Genomic DNA, 13,849 nt, shown 5'->3' on the forward strand with positions numbered 1-13,849 from the left:
TCCACCTAGCAATGGACGGAAGGCACGCAAGGAGCCAGCCGGATTCCAACCTGGGGCCACTCACCTCAAAGCCAGGGGTTCTGATGCCACTACGTCACCATATACACACACTGCATTTTGTACCTTGGCCCCTGATGAACATTGTTTCATTTAGCTGTTTACGTGCTTACAGACGAATGACAATTAACTTGAACTTGCACAAGTTGAACGTGGAGGGAGTTTAGCAATAAACAACCTCCAAGAGGACCACACCTTATCTTTGGGTTTGGAGGCTGGCGTGTCCCAATGACCCAGATTGCTATGTTGGCTGCAGTCTGGGCCTTCTGCTTTAGCTCTTGGTAGGGTCACCCATGCCAAACAAGTAAAAGGGTAGAGGCCAGGTTAAGAGTGGTCCACTGGTCCTACAGTTCAGCTCTGGGCTAACAACCCTGGCTGGTAGAACTTAACTGTTACAGAAAGAGCACTGAGAATGCTTCTGCATCAGACTGTGACAGCATGCTGAGTCTCTGCCCAGCATTTGCATGACAGTAGTAAAAACCCAGAGGAAGCTCCTGAGATGAAAGAGGCCCTGAACACCGCCAGAGATGGAGGTGCTTCACTGCTGCTCTAAGTGCCTGTGGTGTAACGAGCAGTACGTAAACAAAACACTGGTGAATGATGGACTTGCAATTCAGGATAAATATCCAGAAATTTCATCTCAAACACATCATTTAACAAAAACACATCATCCTCAAAGACACTGTCATATGCCTGGGAAAGTTACTTTCTGGTTAAGACTTTTATTCCTTCAGACAACTCTATGGCAAGAGAGGCAGATGAATGAAAGAAAAATGGAGAGATATGTGAAACTGATAATCTTCGGCGAGAAGCGAGAAGGCGGAGGGAAAAGACTACGCCAGGCACAATTGGAGAGGGTGAAGACATGACCACTAAGCTGATTCAGTGTGCTACGTGCATGATGTGGGAGGTCAGGGACACTGATGGTGCCCCTGGCTGCTGCAGTTGTGGAAAGTGTGTCCAGATTCAGCTTCTGAAGGAGCATGTTGCAGCACTGAAGAAAAAACTGCATGACCTCAGGTTTATCCGCGAGAATGAGAGTTTTCTGGACAGAACCTACAGTGAGGTCGTTACACCAAGGATACTAGAAGAGAGAAGGGGGGGGGGGGGGGACAATGAGGAAGGAATGGATGCTTGAAGTACAGGGGACCTCAGGGGATTATAGACCCGTTAGCCTGACATCAGTAGTGGGAAAGATGCTGGAGCCAATTATAAGAGAGGAAATTACAACACATTTGGATAGCAGTAGAAGGATCAGTCCAAGTCAGCATGGATTTATGAAGGGAAAATCATGCTTGACTAATCTTCTGGAGTTTTTTGAGGATGTAACTATGAAAATGGACAAGGGAGAGCCAGTGGATGTAGTGTACCTGGACTTCCAGAAAGCTTTTGATAAAGTCCCACTTGGGAGATTTGTGGGCAAAATTAGGGCACATGGTATTGGGGGCAGAGTACTGACATGGATTGAAAATTGGCTGGCTGACTGAAAACAAAGAGTAGTGATTAATGGGTCCCTTTCGGAATGGCAGGCTGTGACCAGTGGGGTACCGCAAGGTTCGGTGCTGGGACGGCAGCTGTTTACAATATACATTTATGATTTAGATGAAGGGATTAAAAGTAAAATTAGCAAATTTGCTGATAACACAAAGCTGGGTGGCAGTGTGAAATGTCAGGAGGATGTTATGAGAATGCAGGGTGACAGACAGGTTGGGTGAGTGGGCAAATGTATGGCAGATACAGTTTAATGTGGATAAATGTGAGGTTATCCACTTTGGTGGCAAGAACAGGAAGGCAGATTACTATATAAATGGAGTCAAGTTAGGAAAAGGGGAAGTACAACGAGATCTAGGTGTTCTTGTACATCAGTCAATGAAAGCAAGCATGCAGGTACAGCAGGCAGTGAAGAAAGCTAATGGCATGCTGGCCTTTATAACAAGAGGAATTGAGTATAGTAGAGATCCTTCTGCAGCTGTACAGGACCCTGGTGAGACCCCACCTGGAGTATTGTGTGCAGTTTTGGTATCCAAATTTGAGGAAGGACGTTCTTGCTATTGAGGGAGTGCAGCGTAGGTTCACAAGGTTAATTCCCAGAATGGCGGGACTGTCATATGTTGAAAGATTGGAGCAACTGGGCTTGTATGCACTGGAATTTAGAAGGATGAGAGGGGATCTGATTGAAACATATAAAATTAAGGGATTGGACACACTGGAGGCAGGAAGCATGTTTCCGCTGATGGGTGAGTCCAGAACTAGAGGCCACAGTTTAAGAATAAGGGGTAGGCCATTTAGAAGAGATGCGGAAAAACTTTTTCACCCAGAGAGTGGTGGATGTGTGGAACGCTCTGCCCCGGAAGGCAGTGGAGGACAAGTCTCTGGATGCATTCAAGAGAGAGTTAGATAGAGCTCTTATAGATAGTGGGGTCAAGGGATATGGGGTGAGGGCAGGAACGGGGTACTGATTGTGTATGATCATCCATGATCACAGTGAATGGTGGTGCTGGCTAGAAGGGCTGAATGGCCTACTCCTGCACCTACTGTCTATTAGATTGATCTTCGAGAATTTAAAAGGTTGGCACAACATTGTGAGCTTAAGGGCCTGTACTGTGATGTACTGTTTTTGTGATTTGGAAATAAATTGATTTTTGCTTTCAATAACAGATTCCTGTAAGTAAGCTGTGCAAAGAGAGTGGTAGGCCCAGATGCATTAGGGACATTTAAGGATCTTTTAGAGAGGTGCATAGATGATAGAAAAATGATGAGCTATATAGAAGTGAAGGGTTAGAGTAGGTTAAAAGCCCAGCACAACATTGTGGGCTGAAGGACCTGTATCATGCTGTAATGTTGAAAATGAATCATACAACTTAAGCTCATGGCTTCTTAACTGGTTTCTCTTGTAGGCAGACAAGAGTGTCAGTGAAATATTGCAGGCCAGAACTGCCTTGTTGCAAGCTTGAATTCTGACAGGAAGGAGGAAACAGATCCATTAATCACTTATCTAGATGATAGAGTTTATTTTTAATCAGGTTTTGTCAGATGCATTGTACAATGCCAATACTTTCAGTAAGCCATTTAATTCAGTATCTAGCATTGCCCATCTCTGTTGTGCACATTGTACAAAATACCATGATTTGAAAAACCAGGGAGTTGTATTACATAATTTATGATAATAGAACTTTAGGAAGAAAGAAAAAAAATGTTGAATGCAGCACATTTGCTGACTTCAGTATATTTCCTTTTTCCATACACACTAGCTGTAAAGCTGTACCTCCAATGGAAAAGAAACAATGCAAGGGCAGCGTGGATACTTCCTGGATCAGCAACTTTATACAAACAATACAAAGGAATACCTAGTATACAATAAGCCAGGCGCAATACATACACAAGACACTTCAGTACCATGGACAGATACAGGATTTTTAAATTAATACAGCATCCATATTTTATATAAATCAACTTGAGTTTGCAAACGTGCTGATTTACTGAACCTAATCAGTGTGATATGATATATTTATATATATTAAATATCTTTGTGCATATATATAAAATATCACAAACACAGTGAGGTAAATACAACTTGGTCATTCCGGAGGTATCTTTAATTTAATGGAAAACTACATAAAAAGGTTCAATTGCATGGTTTGAGTGTAGAATAAAGGGTAATACCAGATACACTGAAAGGCTACATGAAGAAACACAAGGTAAGTGGGACTGTCCTGGAGAGGGCAAGCCGTGGCACTCAATACAGGGAAAAAAAAATACACAATGCTCCATAATTTGACATTAACATTACATATGTAGCAGTATCGCTTGCACTGAGAGTTGCCATGGGTAGATTTAGCATAGTAATAAACGAGCATATCCAATATGCACATTTAACATGCCACACAGATCACAGCAATTACTATGGTTTCAGAGGAAGGTGTGCATTTTGCTGCACACGTAAGCCAACCATACAAAACTTGTAATACGTTTAAGGATGTTTTCTGACCTATATATTAGACCTATGACAATGTACTCAGTGATTACTTACAACAGGAATGACTGATGAGAATTTTTTTAAAAACAAGCAACCACACATTTACCCAAGGGTTTAAGCAGCAGCTCTGCCACTTCATGTTCCTCCATAGCTTGCAATAATAATACTGTTTCTCAGCCAGGGAACTAAATACTTTGAGATTAAGAACAAGAGAAAAGATCTGGATTTACTTGAACTAAATGCAACATTTTCTATATAATTTTGTCCACACTTTTCTTTTACCAGGTTTGATATATGTTAATCATGATATAAAAAGCTGTAGCAATAAAACTCTTTTCTTACTGTGGGCTTTCTTATTTGAAAATATATAATATATGCAAGCTAAGTTAAAACTAAAAGTTACACTAACATATGGAGGTAATTTTAATGCAACCAGATAATATTTGGTTAGTTGCGTATTTGCCAAATTCAAGGAACAATACTGCACAGTAGTGCTGTAATAAATACAAGTTGCTAAAGTCACTTCATCCTTGGGTTTAATTAGGATGTTGAATCTTTGTAGCTATCTTCACAGGCTTGATAAAGCGCTCAGTAATCAATAAATGCAGTGTATGAAGTGCATCTTAAAGTTGTGAGGGAGAGGGATTTTTTTGGACTGTTTTTTCCTCAAAAAGCTGTTAGCAGACTAAGTGCTCCAAGAGAAGTAAACAGTAGGCAGCCAGATAGCCTTGGATTTACACACAGTTTGAGAACTTATCGTGCAACATAATAAGGCCTGTGATGACTTTCTTTTGTGCAAATAAAGAAGCAGATTCCAAGCCGGAAATTTTGTAGACGGTTAACAGGGCAGGAAAGATACCCCTAAGCAACACCCACTGCTATTTCATTATGTGCCGCAGAAACATAGCATCAGAAATTAAAAGAATCATCTAATAAAGCCACAATGAAAGTATTCATGCACAAAAAAAATCTTCCCCTTTGTCCTCAACTCCCCCCCCCCCCAAAAAACACAAACAAAATTCATTTTGGGGCTAAAAAATACAGAAACATTGCTAGGGTAGGAACTGAGCAGCATGTAAATCATAGGGGAAATAATTTGCATGAATAAGTTGATTTAATTCAGATTTTGAACTGCTTTGCTTACTTGTTCCTGCAAAACATTGTCTTTTCAAAAGCCAAGATCTGGTATACTCCAGATAGTAAGTTCATTTAAGTAACTCTAGTTACAGTTCTAAATTCATTAAAGTTAATGTGATTTTAATGGCACTGATAAGTAAGTAAAATGTTTTCACTTCAAAAAGATGGCATGATAAATTGCAAACATTTAATGCATTGAATAAGACTTGGTTGGGTCATTAGTGTTATAATGCAGAGAGAAAAATAGGCAAATATTTGTCAAGATAAATCTACATACTATCCCATGTACAATAACAATCAATTTGACTGCTACCATTTAGTGAGAAAATGCATTAGAATTTTATTTGGTAGAGAGGCATTTCTATTTTAAAAGTCTAAAATGGCAAAATAACCATTTCTTAGCAAAAACTAAGCAATCTTTGACTACCAGTGGAACCCCAACCCATCCCCATCTAACACTTTCTCCTCCCCACCACAACTTAACACCCCCACCCACCCCCAGAAAAAAAGGAAAGCCTCCATTATCAGGGGACCAAGCTTCAGAAGTGTAAGTACATTCCTTGCTGCTCCACCACAAACCTATGAGCAACAGCAGTGCACATTCCACTCCAGGTGTTTATGAAGAGAGTGGTATGCATCCAGAGCACGCAATTAGGAATTGGCATTCGTAAGTTTAAAAACAAGAACTCCAAAGATGTAAGTGCAAAAATGTCCAGTTAAAACAAAGTTGAATTTATCAAATAAAACCTGCCAATTGAAGCCCCTCACCTAATTATCTCTAAACTTAGAAATTATCCGTGATTACGATAGTGTATTTCTTTAAAATAGGTGTGGCTACCATTCATAGGCTTGAATTTGTGTATCTACTTCAATAACCCACAATTTACTAACAGCCTCATCTCCGCAAATAGCAACAGCTTTCAATTTTGTTCCCAGAAGAAAAATACAGGCCATTTCAACATGGTGAAGTAGTTCTTCAAACCAAATGTGGTATAGAATTCTTGACTCAAAGCTTTAGCAAACAAGGTGATGATAGATTGCAAGGCATCAACATTATGTTGAGTTTCTAAGCAGTGAAACTAGTACTCAACCCTTAAGAGTACTTTTTTGTGTGTAATACTGTATCTTGCACAGAAATTTCATTCCTTTGCGGGACTAGCCCCATTACCAGTCTCTCCAAAATTTCTGGGGCAGTATTGGTAAAGGCCGAAGTGTTCCAGCTTTTCTACTATTAAGACCAATAATAAAACTTTGTCGTCAAGTTAAATGTTAATTAAAAAACCCTAAGCTACATAATATGTCAATGTCCTGGGAAGGTGGCGTTCAGTGCACAAAGTGGACCTCAGCCTGCACCCAGCACGTCCATTAGAGAGCTTTGTATGGTGGAAATTTCCTATGTGACTTAGAAAATGCGGTGCAGACAGAGTGATCCATCTTCTGCTCCCTCGATGAGGTAGAACAAGAATCCCTTCCAACAGAACTGCAATCCAATTGCAGTTAGCATCCTGTCAACTTGATCTCCGGACTGCCTGTGACTACATTTTTATGCCTTCCTGCTGGCTGAGCTGAGACAACGTTTTCTTGATCCGAAGAGCAGTTAATCTGGCTGCTCCATTGGCGTACCAACATTCGCGCATGATTTTGGCCATTACGCGGAGAGCCTGCACCAAAAAGACATGACAGGATTAGATCAGATTATACTGTATGGTTGTAGATATAATAAAAGGATCTCCAAGTTACAGACTAACTGCACATTGTGATTAAACAATGCAAATCTGATTTCACCCATTTCCCAAAATGGGAGTAGAATGCCTAAACAAAAAAAAATTATTCATAATTTCAAATTCCATATGAAAAAAATGAGACATTTTAGAAATCACAATCTTATATTGTGTTCTGCTCAACTTGGTCTCAAAGTGTTCCATCTCCCTCACTCTCATTCCATTTTGTCGAACAGTGCCCCTTGCCAGAGCATGAATCTTCTGTTACTTTCTCATACCCCATGCCAAGAGACCATCCAGTTCAATAATTTTCATCACTTTGACCTCAGCACCTCTTTCTGGTTATCCATGACTGATTAATAGTTGCCTCAGCACCTCTTTCAGATAACAACCAGCTCTCACCAAATCCCCACTTCCTTGGTGTAACATTAGCAACCCGGGTTCAATTCGCATTGCTGGGAATTTCCTCAAAGCTAACAGGCCACAATCACAGTGAAGTTGTTCTTGCACTGGTGTGGCCTGATTCTATTAGCTCAGGAGCTCCCAACCTGGGGTCCACAAACCCCTCAGTTAATGATAGGGGCCCAAAGCATAATAAAAGGTTGGGAACCCTTGTCCTAGATAGAGTGGACATGGAGAGGTCGTTTCCTATAGTGGCAGAGTCTAGGACTGTGTATCTGTGGAATTAATTGTCTCAGACAGCTGTGCAGGCCAAGTCATTGGGTATATTTAAAGCAGAGATTGATAGGTTCTTGATTAATCAAGGCGTTAAAGGTTATGGTGAGAAGGTAGGAGAATGGGGTTGAGAGGGATAATAAATCAGCCATGATGGAGCCGACTTGATGGGCCAAATGGCCTCATTCCGCTCCTATGTCTTATCTCTTTAGTAATACCTTTAGTGAGTGTCTATTAAATCAACACTCTCGCATTTCAGTGGCAATAATATGGCAACTCAAGAAACCTGGTCTTTCCTCAAACCGAGTGTTCTTAATAATTGTCACTTTTACCAAATGGTACAGATCTGTTCAAGAGAGGGAAAAAAAGGGACAGTTTCTGAGTTTTGGGAAAACTAGGCATACATTGACAAGGATTTTTAAAATCTTTTTAGCCTTTGGCTTATCGGTCTAAAAACAGAGAACTTTAATGTAAGAAGGTTGCCAAGTACCAAAGCCAAGATTGAGAATGAAGCTGCCTTGTTTTGAAACTAAAGCTTCAAGTCTGCTTGAAATGTGGTCCATAATTAATAGACTAGAAGCACAAAGTTTCTTCAGAACACAACTAAACCTGGGGAGAAAATCAATGCAAGGATCAGAAGCAAGTTCGAGCTATTAACTCTTACATTTGACAGGGATACTTTTAATTTTGGGTGACTGGGTGGAGTAATTTCTCTACCAAAGGAGCTGCTAGGTGGTCCCTCTCTCTTCTAGCCTGCAAGTCACCGTTACACAAGGTGTAGTACCTGCTTGGCCCCCCCACCGCCGATCAGGATCACGTGAAGCCATGGGAGAGGGTTGTGGATGGTCATATGAACAGCTGGTGCAGATCACAAGTCCTGGTTATGCAACCACCAATGCCAGGCAGACAAACCATGAAGAGTATTGATAATGGCTGGGGTCACCAGTGTAAAGACACTGTCCAGAAGGCATCTATGACAAACCACTTCTGTAGAAACATTTGCCAAGAACAATAATGGTCTTGGAAAGACCACGATTGCCTACGTCATACAACTTAGCCCGTAATGACGACAACTTTCTCTTGCCAAATATGAAACCAGGATGCCCTGATATTTATGACCTCAGAACCTGCTGTTGAGTGGTGCTTGAAAACAATTGTTTTTTTTGTGGAAGTAAATGGGAGTGAGTTAAGGATTTTTCTTGAGACCTGTTACCAAGTGAAATTGTTTTAAACTGTACCTTTGCTTTGCTTCAGTGCAAAGTTCATAATCAAACTTCAAGAGACAGATGTTTGGAGATGAAAGGAGGCTGCTAATATAGACTGTGGAAAGTGGATAAATTGGATGGCGTTCATTTGCATGTGACAAGCAAAGATACTCTTCACTGTAATGCTACAAATAGTTTTTCAAAAAAGTTCAAAAAGTAAATTATCAAAGTACATGTACCCTGAGATTCATTTTCTTGCAGGCATTCACAACAGCACAATGAAATAGAAAAGAATTGAAGAAAAACTACTCAAAAATCCAGACTAACAACCAATGTGCAAAAGACAAACTGGAAATACAAACTAAAATAATAAGTTAATAAATAGTACTGAGAACATGACTTGCCGAATCCTTGAAAGTGACTTCTTGGTTGTGGAATCAATTCAGTGTTGAGGTGAGTGAAGTTCACTGAACCAGACACTACCAAATTACAGCAATCTTTTTTTTTCCAAATCATTTTTGAAGTAATCTCTGAAGTGAAGCTTGCATTTTTTGGATAACTTCTTAGCTAGTCAAATAGGGCCCAAAGAACAGAAAGCTGACTATACTGTTATGCGCAACACACAGAATACTGGAGGAGCTCAGCAGGTCAGGCAGCGTCTATGGAAATGAATAAACAGTTGATTTTTCGGGCCAAGACACTCCATCAAAACTGGTGCATTTAAAGTGGAAGTTGATTGGTTCTTGATTAGTCTGGGTGTGAAAGGTTACAGGGAGAAGGCAGGAGAATGGAGTTGAGAGGGAAATGAACTAGCTATGATGAAATGGTGGAGCAGATTAACTCTGCTCCTGTGTCTTATTGACAACCAAGGGACAATTTTCACATTTGGACAATTATATCAGGCCCAGGGTAACTTGAGATGTCTGTAAGCATCTCTGGATCAGAGTTATATAACTAGTGTTAAAGTAGAAATTTATGTGGACTAGAAGTGGTGACGGGTGAAGTTGTTCTTCCCCTTTATTTGCTGCAGTGCCCGCAGGAGTATTAATTACATGGTGCACTTGAACGATTCCAGGTAAATTCCTGGGTCAGTTTTTGTGAAAAGGAGGTCCTGTTTCCAAGTAAAGGCCCTAAACTATCTAATAGAATCAAAATAATTTCCAGAATCTGCAGATTTTCTCTTGGCTTGTATCAGAACTGAGAACAAGTGTTTTATGCATGTTCTGAATTCCCCAACTACAAAGCTAATTGCAACTTCAACAAATTGTTCAGAAAATAAATGTAGGTTGACAAAAGCTCTGGAGGGTGGAGACTACACTGTATATAGCAAATCCAGTAAGCAAATCCACTTCAGCAAATCTTACTACATTTAATCTTGAGAACTAACATGAGGCAAGTAAAATCCATGTTGCATTAGAAGAAAGGTTAATCATCTCCCCTTGATGTTACCATCAGAGTCTCCTTTAACATCTTTACATTCGTAAGAAACCGAACTGGCCCAACTGGAGCTTAGGAAACTACGGTGCCTAACAGCGATTCCTTTGCTTGCATCTTTGGAAATAGTTCCATTTCTATCTTTAATATCTCTATATTCCCTTTACAAGATTCTTTTGAAGACCCTGACCTGGAGTTACATGCTGACTTCGGTCCTTTGCAGGAATGGAACGCGCTCTCAGGGTCTCACAAGCAATAGTCTCATTCAGCCAGAGACTCATTCCACCAAGATATAACACTGAGCAGCATACGAAGTCATTCCTACCTGTGGCCATCAAACTTTATAACTCCTCCCTCGCAGTGTCAGACACCCTGAGCCAATAGGCTGGTCCTGGACTTATTTCCACTTGGCATGATTAACTTATTATTAATTATTTATGGTTTTATATTGCTATATTTCTTCACTATTCTTGGTGCGGCTGTAATGAAACCCAGTTTCCCTTGGGATCAATAAAGTATGTCTGTCTGTCTGTAAACCAAACTGATTGCCGATTGGCTTCTATGACAACAGGGGAGAGACCTGCAGACTTCACACACTTTAGCTATGCTTCTGCACTCAGTGACTCCACCATAACAGAGAAGAAGGATGTGATGCCTTCTCTTACTAAAGGACAAGATTGAAGATTCAAAAACTTTGTCATTCTAACCGTACATCAGCTCTGCAGGGCAGAATGAGACAGCGTTTCCCAGGAGCAGTGCAATCATAACATAACAAACGCAACACTAAATAATAAACAAAACAATAAATAGTAAGAACACAACAGCCACATGTCAGTTAAAAACAAGTTATAAGTGTCTAGTGCAAGTTAAAGTGTTCAAAGCAGTCAGGTAGAGCAGCTATTTAGCAGTCTGACTGCCTGTGGGAGGAAGCTGTTTAGTAGCCTTGTGGTTTTTGTTTTGATGCTCCTGTAACGTTTGCCTGATGGCAGAAGAACAAACAGTTCATGGAGAGGGTGTGAGGGGTCTTTAATGATGTACCGTGTCTTCTAGAGGCATCGACTCTTAAAGAGGTCTTGGACAGAAGGTAGGGAGACCCCAATAACCTTCTCTGCTCCCCTAACCACCCTCTGCAAGGCTTTTTTGTCGGCAGCACTTCAGCTGGAGTACCAGGTTGTGATGCAAAAGGTCAGCACACTCAACCACTCCTCTGTAGAATGTAGTTAAGATGTTAGTGGGGAGTGTTATGATCCCAGCCCCCTCCTTTGTGAGAATCACAAGAGCACCCTTCGGGGGGGGGGGGGGGGGTCAGTATACCCAGGAAGAGAGAGAGAGAGAGACATGCTGAATAGACTCAGGAAGTGGGAGAGAGAGAAATGTGCGGAACAGCACGTTCCACCCGGGATGCAAAATAAGGCGACAGTGACTATTGTCCCATGGAGACCACGTGAAAAGCCCTCGGGCAAGGTGGGCTGGTTGAGAGAGAGATTGCATCATCCCAACCTGATTGACACCTGCGACCCCGTGAGGAAGTATAAAGGAGGGTCTCAGGGGGACAGCCCCTTCAGACGCACCAAGAAGACACGAGAGTGATCCCGCAGCAGCGGGAAGCCATTTTGAAGGAAGCGTTAGATTCCGGGATTGGAATTTGTGGCTGGAATCACGGAAAACTGCTTTTAACTAACATTGGGGAGAGGGAACCAACGCTCCCCCGATTCCATGGAAGCTTCATAAAGAACCAGCAAGTTTTTCCTCTTCTCCCCAATCTCTCTCTCTCTCGGTCGCCCCACGTGAAACCCAGCGATTCCCAAAAGGCTGAAGCCTGCAGACTTCTGAGTGACTTTTATATTTCCAACGGACAATATATTAACCCTAGACAACAGTATAGCTCACTTCTTAATGATGATTAGTACTATACCCGCGCTTTAGATTGAGTATTGACGACATGAATTATCTGAATGTTTGTATTAACCTTACTTTTGTGCCCCTTTATAAATAAAAACGTTTGAAAATAGTGACATCAGACTTCAACGGACCTCTCTATCTTTGCTGGTAAGTTATCCAGTTACGGGATACGTAACAGGAGTGATGCTTGTTTTAAGCTTCCTCAAAAAGTGCAATCTCTGCTGGGCTCATTTCACAATCGCAGTGGTGTTCCTGGACCAGGTGAGATTGTCCGACATCTGCACCCCAAGGAACTTGATGTTTTCCACTCTTGCCACTGTGGAGCCGCTGATGCTGAGGGGTGTGTGCTCAGGCTGAGACCATCTGAAATCAACGATCATCTCCTTGGTTTTGGTGACATTAAGCATCAAGTTGTTGTCACTGCACCAGCTCTCTAGGTGTTTAACCTCCTCCCTGAACATTGTTTCATCATTTTTGCAGATAAGCCCCACCACTGTAGTATCATCAGCAAATTTAATGATCAGGTTCTCCTTGAAGCTGGCTACACAGTCATGTGTTAGCAGTGTAAACAGCAATGGGCTAAGCACACAGTGCTTATGTGAGAGAAATACAGTTAATGGGATTATCTATCTTACTTATAGTATGCTGATCGCTACTTGTTAGCACCTTATTCTGAAGGGAACATCTATTGCCTTCTGTAGGTCTCCACATGCTTGAAGGATTGATCAAATGCCCAGTGGTGACAGCAAAATGGGCATGCCAGACCACAAGGTTACAGACAGAGTGCATGGTGCTGCTGCTTGCTGTTAGCCACAGAATGCATAGGATCCAGATGTAGGAACTCCCAAATCTTCTCCAAATTTATCTGATTTACTATGAATGTACATGATGGGCACCATCAAATTTGAAGGACAGAATTTTGCCTCTACAACAGTCAATGGGAGAGGTCCATGGCATAAAAAAAAGTTGGGAACCCCCGCCCTACAAGAAGCATCACTTTTTACTGCTATTACTGTTCTGGCTGGATACCACGACAACCAGTAAATACGCAAAAGATAACCAAGCAAATCCTCTTTTCTTTGCATCACCTACAGACCATCGCTGCCCTAAATGCCAACAGTTTAACGATCTCTGGTGGTGTTCAGCGCTTCCTTCATCATGTCAAGCAATGTCAGTCATGCAAGTTCCAGAGGGTGGAGACTCAGGAATGCCGTCTCATTCAGATGTAGGATCTTTCATTGCTGTTTTTGTAACAATTTTGGTTTATCCTGTTTTGCTCAGGGTTGATAGCCCTGAGTTGAACCCCTGAAACATGGAGATTCCTTTGCATTAGTTCTCTGAACTGCTGTAATTGAATTTGAATGCCTGTCCAAGATTATTAATCCCAGCCTTTGCATAACCACCTTGGAGCTACACTTCACCGTTTACCTAGAAGATATAATATTACAGCACAGTTCAGGCCCTTCAGCCCAATGCTGTGCCAAATTTTTAACCTATTCAATCTAAACCTTTCCTTGCATTCATGAGCCAAGTGTCTCTTAAACATCCCTAACGTATCTGCCTCTACCAAAACCCAAGGGTGCTCTAGGGGCTTTCCTCAAAAACATTCTTTATCCCTGCAATTAACAATCAATATTTCAACCATTTGGAAAACAGCTTAGTTACCAGCTAGTAGGGAAGGCCATAACACCTCTGTGGGACTCGAATAGAAGGCAGACACATCTTTCTTCTTGCTAGTGCTG

The 13,849-nt window shown here is 41.4% G+C and overlaps 1 protein-coding gene across 1 annotated transcript in view; it reads right to left on the reverse strand.

Moving 5' to 3' along the window:
* Positions 1 to 3,044: 3,044 nt before the first annotated feature.
* The window catches only part of LOC132402103 (TGF-beta receptor type-1-like), a 78,351-nt gene continuing 67,546 nt past the window's right edge, over positions 3,045 to 13,849 (reverse strand). Inside the window, exon 9 of the mRNA XM_059984701.1 lies at positions 3,045 to 6,831. Coding sequence (XP_059840684.1) covers positions 6,706 to 6,831 — 126 coding nt within the window. The 3' untranslated portion in view covers positions 3,045 to 6,705. The remainder of the gene's footprint in view (positions 6,832 to 13,849) is intronic.

This window comes from Hypanus sabinus, chromosome 1, assembly GCF_030144855.1.
Source record: "Hypanus sabinus isolate sHypSab1 chromosome 1, sHypSab1.hap1, whole genome shotgun sequence".
NCBI classification, from domain to species: domain Eukaryota; kingdom Metazoa; phylum Chordata; class Chondrichthyes; order Myliobatiformes; family Dasyatidae; genus Hypanus; species Hypanus sabinus.